Source organism: Pocillopora damicornis, chromosome 10 (genome assembly GCF_964200805.1).
Source record: "Pocillopora damicornis chromosome 10, jaPocDami1.2, whole genome shotgun sequence".
In the NCBI taxonomy this organism is placed as follows: Eukaryota; Metazoa; Cnidaria; class Anthozoa; order Scleractinia; family Pocilloporidae; genus Pocillopora; species Pocillopora damicornis.
In genome coordinates, this window is record NC_142679.1 from 10,351,184 (window position 1) to 10,363,795 (window position 12,612).

The following is a 12,612-nucleotide window of genomic DNA, read 5'->3' on the forward strand; positions in this document are numbered from 1 at the left end:
TCGAGAGGACTGCTATTAGCGAGAGCGGCACTTAAAACATGTTAGGATAAAATGAACTTAAATCAACACTATGACGTATCACATTTGCAATGCATCATGGTATCATAGGTTTCTTACCTTACACTGTACTCACAAACCATTATGCGACACTTATTTCCAAGAAACATGAACATTTGTTTGAACGAGTGTTCATTGAAAAAACAAACTTTGAGATCATAATCACTTTTGTGTCTAACATATATTTGTAACAGTCTTTTTCTTAACATGGTACACCAGAGTGATGTCTGTCATTTCCATCAGCTCCTAGTAAACAAGGTCTCCGTCGGTCACTCTTTTCCCAAAAGCCTTTTCTAATGCGTTTTGGAAGATAGTGAAGACTTGTTTCTTGTCAGTGTCACCGGGCGTGTTAACAATGATGTTCATCATCAACACGATTTGGCATGATTCAGACCTTACATGGTGATGTCAAAAGTCACACTTTAGAAGAAAACCAGAGTTCAATTGAACTATCTTCTTTCCACAGTTACAGCAATTCTTGATCTATTCACACTTTAAAAATGGAATCAATTTCTGGTACTTTAACAGTGTTGTAGATGGTTATCGGCAGATGTTCTGCATCTTTAACTTGAAAAGCGTTCAGAGTAAGATCATCATTTATTATAACTTTCGTTTCCTTTGTGTTGCTGAGAAATTTCACGCTTTCTTCGATTTTTACTCTCAAATGAGGAAAGTTATGGGCTTGAACTTTCTTACGCATGTCAGTTTGGTTTTGCTATAGTGTAAGATTGATATGTACCATGCCATCTGTTACCAACCTTTTGGCAATCCTCATTTTCTTAATGTTAGTTATCTCAACTTCGCCTATTTGGAGGAATTTGGCACACATGTTGACAAAGTCCATCTCTTTCATGATGTCTGCTGGCTTCTTTTGTGGCACCGGAATGCGTACCCCTGACCAAGGGTATTGGTGATGGAAGTCATCTTGTTGATGAAGCGTCATCGTCTTTGCGCGGTTGAATTTCGAGATCTTGATCATTGTTTTGTTTGTTTGGCATTCAAGTAGAAGGGCTCTCTTTGACGGCGAAAAGCAGACTGCACGTTGGTTTTTTTTGTCCATCCACTTGTAGTGTAACATTTAAGTAATCTTTCGTGTCTGTTTTATTTCTCTTTTAGCTTCAAAACTGATTCAACATATGCGATGAAGGTTGAAGAATCTCTTACAGCATATGGATGTTTTGTTGGAGATCTTTTTAGGCGGAGTGGTAAGTGGTTTGTCATATCTAGCTTCCAGAAACTTGGCTTCTTCTTGCAAATTTTTCGATGCTTTCGGTGTATCCTTTGCTCTTTCTTTTTCTGAGGTAGATGCCTTTTTTTGAGTGCGGTTCGTCTTGGAATTCATTTTGAAAACAGTTCTTTGGACGTTATCAACTCCTCACAGAATAGATGTCCTTAAACATGTGTTGAAGATCGTCAAAGAGTGCAGCGTGTCTATCGGGTAACGTGTTTGTGATTGGTCAATTACCAGCCAATCAAAATATATTTGTTTCGATCCTTTTATACTTTATGGTCAACTTGTGTTGTTTTCCAATTCGTTTCTAATAATAAGATGAAAGATGAAGCACTCGCAGTCTAGTTGAGATTTCTCAGAATGAGAAGAAGGTAAGGGGATGAGTATTATTATGGACATTGTACACATATCGCAAGGATGCACTGAAACAGTTTCCAAATTTTGCAGTATTTTCATTGATACGAAAGTGAAGTAAAATGGATAGTGATAATAGTAAACTTAAGTGTTACGGTACATGTATTTATAAATAATAGCTTAAGCTTAAAATATATAAGATTTTAACCTACATACTAGTCTAAAAGCATTTGAGATATAAAAATCTACAGATATTTAAGCTTACAATTGATTAAATGTAAAATTCTTAAGTGTCTCATAAATAGCAACTCTGGTAATTTGGATTATTTACAAGTCCCAGTAAAAAGTGAACTAAGCTTATCAGTCATCCATATTGAAATTATGTGGAATTTATCACAACTTGAACAACATCATGATCAGAATAGTAGACAACATGGTCTAGAAGAGTTCCAGCAGAACAAATGTAGGACTTTTTACAAGTTGTGTATAGTTTAATGAAAGCATTAAGGTTTTTAGGGGTTTTATGTCATCATGATTCAAGTAGTCAATGGTGATGTCGCCAAGAATGATAATGATACCATAATCATTTAAAATATCTCTGATGCCATTTTCATATTGTGAGATATTTGAACTGTGTTTTCTATAAACAAGAATAATCCTTTGGGTTAGTTCAGTGGCATGGTTAATCAGAACAAATTGTACTGCGTTGATGGCTGGATGGTATAGATAATCTTTGATTTCAATGTGGTTTTTGGTACACAGTGCTAGACTAGAGAATCTGTCGGAAATATGATATTGCCTGTGTAGTGAAAATGTTTGTAGGTTCTAATTTCATTATCATTGGTGGAAGGTAGAAGCTACGTCTCTTTTAGTGCTATTAAATTACTGTTGAACATCTTTGAGTCAATCTTTATATCAATACTGTGTTTTTTAAGAGATCTGATGTAAAGAAGAGTTCTGGTTAATTGTGTTGAGTCATCATTTTGGATCCTGATTTGATTGGACATGGTGATTGTTTGATCATGAGTAGTATCTATGTCTTTCATACTCAGCATGTACCTTTGTGTTTGCTCTAGCATATTTATGATTAGTTTCTCCAGGTATGAGAAGACCTTGGAGTGTTTTAAAATGCCTAATTGCAACATAAATCTGACCATAATTGAGAGTTCTCTGTTTGTGAAGATTGAAGCTGATAACAATTTTATTCAATGTGAGTCCTTGAACTTTGTGAACAGTGCAAGCATATGCTAAAGTAATAGGAAACTGTGTATTTGTATTTGAGGTGATGATGGTTTGTAGGGTGCTTCTTTTATTTTTGCCAAGATAGGTTCTATAAGTAGAGCTTTATGTTCCTTAGCATATTGCTGTTATTAATCCTGGTTAGTTAGACATACCAAAGAATTGTTTGCGCATCCTCCTTCTGTTTAAGTGTATTGTTATGGAGCATAGAAAGACAAATTCTAAGGCATGAAACAAAAAGGGATACAACTTCATGAAGGAGTGCCGGAATTGAAACAACAACAAAAATGGTTTCCAGCCCAAGGAGGCGTCTTGATTTTAGACAATATAATTTCTGAAGGGGAAAATGATAAAGAAGTCTTGGATCTCTTCTCCAAACATTCACGTCATAGAACATCACAGTACTTTACCGATGACAAAACATGTTTTCACCCAGAGAATTTGCTGAGAGTATTTCTAGTAATGTTCATTACATTGTAGCCTTTAAGAATCCACGCGATCAATTGGGTATGCGCAATATCTTATTGCAAGCGTATCCGCAAGAATAGCAAGGATGTCTATCGAAGAGAGACTGAGAGGCCTTTTAGATACTTGAGATTGGATTTGCATCCCGCAAGTCACAATGAATATCGCAGCGTGAGCTGCTTATTAAAGGAAGAAGGATGTATGAGATGTTTCATTTTACCTTCATAACCATGTCTAGAAGCACGCCAACGTCGCCCGCTGTGGGTGTGGATTCTCCCAGCACCAGTCAAGTTTTACTGTCTTGGAGGAAATGGCACCCAACAATCTGGCTTGAATAGAACAATCACTCGGTAAGAGTGATATCTCTTTTCCGGCTGGAGTGGGATGAAACTTTACTACTTCCCCCTACGGGTGAAGGAACCTCAGCTTCTAAACAAGTGGGAGATGAGTGGATGGATAATGTAAATTTTGATTTTTTGGATGAATTTTCACCACTGCGATCCTCAACTCCGTGAAACTCACCTGCTACTGCACCTCCAACACCTGCAACTCCTAAAACTACATTGGAATTAAAGGGGTAGAGGCAGAGGCAGAGGTTAGTAGAAATAGAGGTAGAAGTCGAGGTAACAGATAATGTTTGGCTCACATTCAAGCAGCAGCTCAAACAGCCACCACTACTTATTAAAAAGGTACGGGAACCCGAGATTGACTCTGAAGAATGAATCAAGGAGAATTGCAAAGACAATTGGAAATCTTGATTGAATGATCAAAGAAAAACGGCCACTGGAAGATGCATTGCTGGTATCACTCCATGAAGCTTACTGCAACTGTTTTCAACGATAATTAGTCGTAAGGACAACTTGAACATTTTGACGTGTTAGTTGACGGAAGCCAACGAGTCTGTAGAAGAATGGAAAGAAAATAGTCATAGAGTGGAGAGGAGTCGCGATACGTGGCGTAAAAGGACATCTCATTTGTGTTGACGATGACAATCTATCAAAAACTCCGCGCTGTCAACAACCGATTCACAAAGAAACATGCGTCTTGGATTGGTTAGAATCACAACAAGAAAAAAAAAATTGAACCGTCACGGCCATACTGTCGTGTAGAACCATTACTTGCCTTGCGACAAAAAGCGGCCGACAGACCTCAAAGAAACCCACCACCTATAAGAAACATTTTCGAACAGTTCAGAGGACAGCAAGTCGAAAGACGAAACTATTTATGGAACTGGAACTGGGACGAAAACATTCCATTTGCCCAAGATGAAGAATTCATTAGAGCCACGTGGGACATGCTTCCCATGTATTTCTATTTTTCTAGAAAGGAGGACCGAACATTTAAATCAAGAATGTTTGACTAGGACCAGCAACGTTTCATTTCTGTTTATTTAGCTTCTACCAAACGAGAAGCCATTCACAGAGCTAGTTTTGCTTTAGCCAATTTGCAGAGCATGTAATTTTCCCTTTTTCCATTGTAAAAATGAAAAATACGTTCATTTGTATTCGTGTGTTTGTCTTTTATTCGCGACAGAAGTATTGGATGATCCAGCATTACGATTCAATCCTATCCATCCCACGGAAGAACGTTTGTGTGAGTACTTCATTAAAAAAATTCCTCTTGCTAATCCAAAATTAAATCCTTCGTCTTTCCACTTTCAAGTCTATTGCCACTATTACAACGATTTGAACAAAGACGACTTCCCATTTAATGAAGACTATCTGGGCGAACGCGTAAAAAGAGGAATGGAAGTCGAAAACACTTTCAAACAATGCTATAGGCGCTGGTTGAAAGACTTCAAAATTGCTTTATACATCTCAAACAGTGAAGTCCTTGAATAAGAAGAAGCAGTAGAAGTTGTATTCAGTTATCATGACATGCAATTCCTTTTTTCTTAAAATTCAAAGTTGTTTTGTGCGGTTGCATTCTTGTGTGTTGTGGCTCCTTTGTTGTCAGCGTCCTCACATCCGGTGACGTAACTTCTGCTCGCGTCATTTCCAGTGACGTCACCCCCGCTCATGGTCAGGTGGATAATTAGGCGTTGTTTTTTCAGGTTTTGGGATGTGGCTCATTTACGCATTGTGATTGGTCAAAATGTGTCACGTGGTACAAAATACTGCTCTCTGATTAGCTACAAGCTGAACGTCCGACATATACTACTAAAGACCTGTTTCTCTTTGGGGAAACCTTCATTAGATTGATTATAGGTTCAGTAATACTGTATAGGGCCACGGCGTTCACATCTATTACAGACGGGTTTAGTCAAGTCAGTCAAATAAGTGTCCAAGGTTTTCATAGCACGTTGCTGACGTCTGGAAACAACCTGCCAAATTACCCAGCTCTGGTTGTCATTCGCAAAGCGCTCCCCTAAGGAATCTCGTAAGTTTGCATATGTTTCTTTCTTGTTAGAAGGGATGGAGTAACATAAGTCTTCTGCAGGGCCGGCTAGGTTTGTTACTAACTCTGCCAAAGTTGTCGGCCTGGCTGACGGAATTCGGCAAAGTTTTAAATAATTGTCTATTTTGTCCAACCATCGGTTAATATCTTTAAAGTCATAGCCGTGGAGCGAAGGCGGTCTATTTGTGGACGATGATTCTGGTATCGGCGCTGGCTGTTTTCAGTTGAGTCTGGTTTTGTAGTTCGAACCTGGCATGTAGCTTATTTATCTGTTTCAGCACTTCTCTTAATAATTCCACTTTCATGTTTTCAGATTGTCTATGTGGACCTTTTCTTTTTGCTTGGTCTCTTTTATTGTAAGCGGCTTTATGTCTTGAGTCGCACCCTCTATCATCTTCTTCTTTGTTAACTGGTTCGAAATAGAATAAGAGAGATGGTAAGTTTTGAGCTCGATAAAGAAATACAGAAAGATGTTCAAAGCTCTAAACTTACCATCTTTCTTATTCTATTTACAAATATGACGCTTTCGATATTGCTGATCCTAGTAGTATGCAGGACACGTGTCCTATGAACTTCGTAATAGACCTCGCTCACCTGAGTGTCTCTGTGGCTCAGTGGTAGAGCATCGGAGCACGAAATCCGAAGGTCTGAGGTTCCATTCCTCGTGGGGACTCAGAGCTCGTGACAAGACGAAAAACGTCTTTCTCTCTGCTTCGAAATACTTGGAAATTTCCTCGTCAGTATCACTGCTGGAACTCGACTCGAAGAAAAGGATACGGACAGGCTCGTATTATCTGCTGACAAGGGTAATTGTGTCGTGGTTATGGACAAACAGCAATATCACGACAAAGCTTTGTCTCTGCCTAATGACAAAAGTACTTACTCTGATCCTACTGGTAAGACTCGAAGAAAGTTACACAAAATGTTGCTTGATTTGACGGCTTATGTCCACGTTTTTATGGCTTAACTAAAATTCGTAAACCGGGAATTCCTTTGAGACCTATTGTCTTTTTCGTGAATTCTCCGACTTATGCCATTTCGGGTTATCTTGCGAGAATTTTGTCGCCTGTTGATGGGAATACTGATTACACTGTCAAAATTCCTGCGAATTTGCGGATTTCATAAGAGATAAAACTCTTAACGCTTGTGAAAAATTAATATCTTTCGACGGTGTCTCGCTCTTCACTAAAATCCCAGTTGATCTTGTCGTTGAAGTTGCGGAAGAGAGACTCAGAGGACATGCCTTCCAAGGAAAAATAACTTCTTTGCCTGTGGAGGATATAATTCATCTTCTATCTTTTTGCCTCAGAACCACGCAATTTGCATACAACGGCACCTACTATCAACAGGTTTTTGGTACAGCAATGGGCTCGCCCGTCTCTGCTGTCATTGCCAATATGATAATGGAAGATGTGGAACACCGGTTAAACTCTTTTTCTGGAGACGATATGTTGATGATATTATTTCTGCGGTATCCGGAAATGAAGCGGAACGCCTCCTATCGCACTTGAATTCACTCAATTCACCCTTGAGCGTGAAAAGGATAGACATTTGCCCTTTCTTGATTTAAATGTGTACATAGGGGAACAGGGGAGTTTAGAGACAAGTGTCTATTGTAATCCTTCCCACACCGACAAATACCTCGCTTTCGATTCTCACTACTCTATTTGCCGTAAAAATTCTATGGCCAAAACTTTAATTATGAGGGCTGACTGTCTACCATCTTCACTCGATTCGAAGGCTGAGGAGAAGAAACATGTTTTTAATGTCCTAAAGGCGAATGGCTATACAAAAACTTTTCTTCGTAACTTCCGAAAACCAGCACTCCTGATGAGAGGGAACCAGCGACTGGTTTTGCTGTTATTCCTTACATTCAGGGTGTTATTCCTTACATTCATTCATTTAGGCCACAATGTTAAAGTTCTCCTTTATTTTGATCATGTTAACACTTAGAATGGAAAACAGAGTACAATAATAACACACACACACACACACACAAGGAAAACAACAACAACTGCTGCAACAGTCACAAAGTTTAAGAAAATGATCTTCGAGGGAAATCTGATCTTCCCTTCAAGTAAAAGCTTCCTAATGTATTGGATTTTTAGTGTTAAATAACTTACCCAGCTCTTGGTCAAACTACAGGTAAATTTACCTCCTCTTTCCATTTATTTATAGCATCAAGTCCATCTTTCAACAGCTTCAGTTGATCCAGAATATTATCTGGAACATCTAGGGTTAAGGAGAAAAAATGGTATTTCTGACGAATGAGTCTGCGAATAAGGCAAAAATAAATGTTTTGTTGGCACGAGATACGACAAGGCCTGGGCCTTAGGCCCGAGCATCATGGGTAATGATGCAGTGGTATATAAGGGAAAGTATAGCACGTGGTGTCCATCTAAGCCTCAGAACCAACCGTTGCCTCTGGCTGATGACAAATTTAGTTTAGTTTGAAAACATATTTTCTTTAGCTGTGAAGCCTCGTAGGATGGGCTGCCAACTGCTCTGAGTTTGGGCCATGGTTTCCACCCAGATTTCCTGTCATGTTTTTTCCCCAAAGGGGTTTTTCTGGCAGGTTTTTCTGGCCTCTGTATAACCGTAGTTATGTCCTTTTAAGCGGTTACCCATCTCTGTTAATCAAACTTGGTGAAGTTTGCATGTTAGTAATGTATACCTTTTTTTAATGTGTAAGGAATTGACTGTATATCAGGATTGTATATGGTTTATCAGTTGCGAATATACGTATGTATGCATGCCCCGGGCTATATATGCCTCGGGTTGGTTCTCGGCAGGCTTCCCTAAATAAACTTATTTGGTGTACACTATTGTGTTATTTGTTGTGTAGTGGAGACAAAATACAAACATTACCTGATCGAACTAATGGGTGTCAAAAGCAGCTATGTTAAAATCTTTATAATTGTTTTTAGGGGTAATTGAAAGTTGAATATTTCCCCCTGAGGAGAAGCATGTCGCGTAATCCAAATAAATTTTTCCACGATATATTTAAATTCATAGGGCAACCAGGTGGAAATATATGTGGTATTGAACGTCCTAAAGGTAAATGGCTATACCGAAACATTTTTCCACAACTGCCAGAAACCAGTAACACTCCTTATGAGAAGGAACTAGGGACTGGTTTTGTTTTTATTCCTTACATTCAGGGTGCTACGGAACCCATCAAGAGAATTTTAAATAACCACAACGTTCAAGTTTGTCAAAAACCTTTTCAGACCTTGGGGTATATTTTTGCCAAACTTAAGGATCCTGTTACGAAAGAACAACGAACTGACGCTATTTATTCTATTCCTTGCAATGACTGTGATAATGAGTATATCTGATAGACCAAACGCCAGTTTGGTACACGTTTGAAAGAGCATCAAAAAGCGGTGTTCTTTTGCAAAAAAGAAAATTCAGCTTTATCAGAGCACACATACCAACCAGCCATACAATTGGGTGGGATAAGTGTAAAATTATCACCACTAATCGGCGTTACCACCAGCGTCTTTGTTTGGAGGCCTGGCATATCAACTCCGTCCACGCTCCTTTAATTCTTGATGATGGCGGCTTACTTCCTGACGGCTATTTACACCTCGTCAGAAAAAAGGGCAGCTAATTCGTGAGCGTATAAAAGGACCTCTTGTGGCAGCATTTAGATCACCCCTGATGAAGGCACTAGAAAGTAGTGTCGAAACGTTTGGTCTATGGATTGTAATTTCTCGGTTAAATTCATTAAAACCATTGTAGCATCAAACCATGTCTGAAAGTCATCCTTTTGTTTTACTTTCTTTTGGTTTGGTATAATTTATTCTATCTAGCACCAGTTCGTGAGGATTTGCTGGCGAATTAATTACTTGGACAGGTGAAAGACGAGCACTTTATTCTTTTCTTTCTGGTGATCCTAGATTATCGGGATCTCTAATTTCTTCAACTTCAGAGGCGATGAGGGGGTCGATCAGCGTTAAATGTCCGAGCGAACGTCTCGCGCTGTCCTCATTCGGTGCAATAGCACTCAACGGTTTGGACGGACTTGGCTGAACAATAGACAGTGGAACAATGCTGTTATCTATGGCCTCTGTACTTGTTTTATCTGCCTGGCTCTGACTGGAAAATGCAGTGGAGAGTCGTGGTGAGTCTTTGGAAGGAATCGGTCCGATCACTTCGCTGGAATCGGTAACGTGTGTCGTCGGCGGCAATGAGCTTGGATGGAATGGCAACTCAAACAACGAATTACAATTTTCTTCAACTGGACTGGACGGGGAACACAAAAATAAAGGGGGGAAATAGCTCGGTAGGCACAGGAACGGAAACTCGTCACGATTTTTTAGTATACTGGACCTCCTTCGGCGGACTTACTTCGGACGTCAAGGATCAAACTCAGTTTGATTCCAATCAAAGTTTATTCAAGTTCATGCCGACAAATGACCCGTAGCGAACTCAACTTTGTTATCGCTACCCAGTCATTATTGTAGGCGAAAAAGCTTTACAATGTACTTCCTTATGTGCTACTGAGCACGTGGCTCCATTGTTCTCTAAATTTACACTATTTGGATAGCATCACAAAAGAAGCAGAAAACGTCTCTGAGGTTATCGATTCTTCTTAATATTTCATCTTTTGGGAAAGCACTGAGTAAGAAAATGGAGATTAGGCTCACAGCTTCGAAATCAAAACTACATATCTCAGCAAGTAAAAGTGAGAAGTCAATTAAAATTCCTGCTTATTTATGCGATGGTGGTGTTAGATTTGAACAAGTGGCAACGAGGAAGATTATCGTATGAAAGAACTAATTTACGCACGCAAGTTCAGTGGGCAACTTTCCTGATAAGTAATTTGCCGGAAAAAGTTGTGACCAGGAATATTTACTTAACAATGTCTATTTACAGGAGATCAGAGAAGAACCGATGTGCAGGTGAACAAAGGCGCCGAGTACAAAGTGATATGTACCAGTTCGTGGTTGAAAAACACTTACTGTTGGCTTTTCCTTTGCCAAACATTACTTAAAAGAAACTCTAATGAATTGAGGACGGCTAAAATACTCAAAAAGTGATAAATATGCTCCAAAAAAAAATCCCTAAATTGTCCCGTGACAAAATAAAACTAAGCAAATATTCGGTTTATCGATTTTACCTAGACATGAGTCATATTTGGTAACCTCATATAATCTTATAGGAGCGAAAAGGGGAAAAAGCTAAACTTCCCGGAGCGCACTTCAGAAAGTGCTCATAGATTTTAGGCCAACTGAGGTATTAACATTACAATAGGAGCTTAATTGACAACATCCGCACTGCATCACTGAAACTGATTTACTGCATGAGAAAATTTGATGTGAGACATTTGTACAATTAAAAAGACCTCTTGAGATAGCTATTAGCGGTAGATTAGCGGACATTTGCAAATCGTGGACACTTAAAATGGGAGCGGCAAACGTTTTAATAATGTAAGACTCAAAAATGTCTCATTCTGAACCCTTTTGCTATGCATGGAATATGTACGACATCTTCGTGAATTTTTGAGTTTAACAACAAACGATCACCTCGGAAAAGTGGAAGTGCGAAACTGATTTTTTAAACCAAATTTGGTACTGGATCAAACTGGACTATGAAAACTTACGTGCAGTTTTAAGCTACACATCAACGAAGAAGTGGATCAAGTACGCCACAGACTTAATTTGAAAATTATTATATTCCAGTCACTCGACAAGATTGATTACCTTTGCAACTTTTGATGCACTTTAAACTCTATCTTGAGTATTTTTATGACGAAAAAACAGTTGAAATCTATCGAATTCTTAGAGTAATAGCTAAAATCCAACGACTTGACCCAAAAGGTTTATTTCATTCACGCAAAGCATTTTAATAGACATGGCCAACTCCTCCAAGGTTAATTTTACAAAATTTACGCAATGCAGTACAACAAATGTCTCACTGGAGGATATTACTTGCATCATTACTATCATCATCAACAGCATATCCTGTCCCTTCACAGTTTTACTCAATGTGCTGGTGGTATTAGCCGTGAAAAGCAGACCACGACTCCGATCTAACAGCAACATCTTATTCGCCTGTTTAGCGGTGACTGACGCATTGACTGGTCTCATAGGCCAGCCAGCGTTTATCCTGTGGAAAATATTTCAATTACTTGGCGACACTACCAGTCATGAGGTTGCAGTTTTCCACAACATTTTCGTCACAGGAGTAATTGTATCGTCATTGCTCATTTTAACATTTGCCACGTTTGAAAGACTTGTCGCAATCAAATTCACAATGCACTACTTTTACGTTATTACTGTGAGGAACATTAAGATTTCAGTGACTGTGTTTTGGACCTTCCCTGTCATATATGCACTTATTTATATATCCAGTACACAACAGGGTTCATTTCTAGGTTATATACCTTTATTCATCATTGTTTCATGTCTCCTTTTCATTTCTATGGCTTACATGATTTTGTATTCTGAAACATGCCGCCACCAAAAGAAGATTAAAACTCAACAAATACCAATAGAAGAAATGGAAAGATTTACTAAAGAGAATAAGGCACTTAAGACGACTGCAATTGTGGTTGGAGCTCTAATTTTCTCCTTTCTACCAGTTATTTTGTTTCTTATTTTTCTGCGTGTAAGTGCTTTTGTGTCTTTAGTCTCAATATGGGATCCGTGGATGCGCACGGCTGCTCAGTTAAACTCTCTCTGTAATCCACTGATTTACTGTTGGCGACAAAGGGGAATAAGAGAATTTGTTTTCCGACCGAGAAATCGGTTAGTGCACCCTATTGAGTAATGATAATGGTGGAAAACTCGGAATAATGTGGACGAGAGAAAAGAATGGCAAAAACTCATTGCTTGGAGATACTACGACTGTAATACATGTAC

The 12,612-nt window shown here is 38.9% G+C and overlaps 1 protein-coding gene across 1 annotated transcript in view; it reads left to right on the forward strand.

Annotated features, from left to right (window-relative positions):
• Positions 1 to 11,602: 11,602 nt before the first annotated feature.
• The window catches only part of LOC149038874 (uncharacterized), a 1,151-nt gene continuing 141 nt past the window's right edge, over positions 11,603 to 12,612 (forward strand). Inside the window, exon 1 of the mRNA XM_089185710.1 lies at positions 11,603 to 12,612. This exon is cut by the window's right edge and continues 141 nt beyond it. Coding sequence (XP_089041836.1) covers positions 11,603 to 12,520 — 918 coding nt within the window. The 3' untranslated portion in view covers positions 12,521 to 12,612.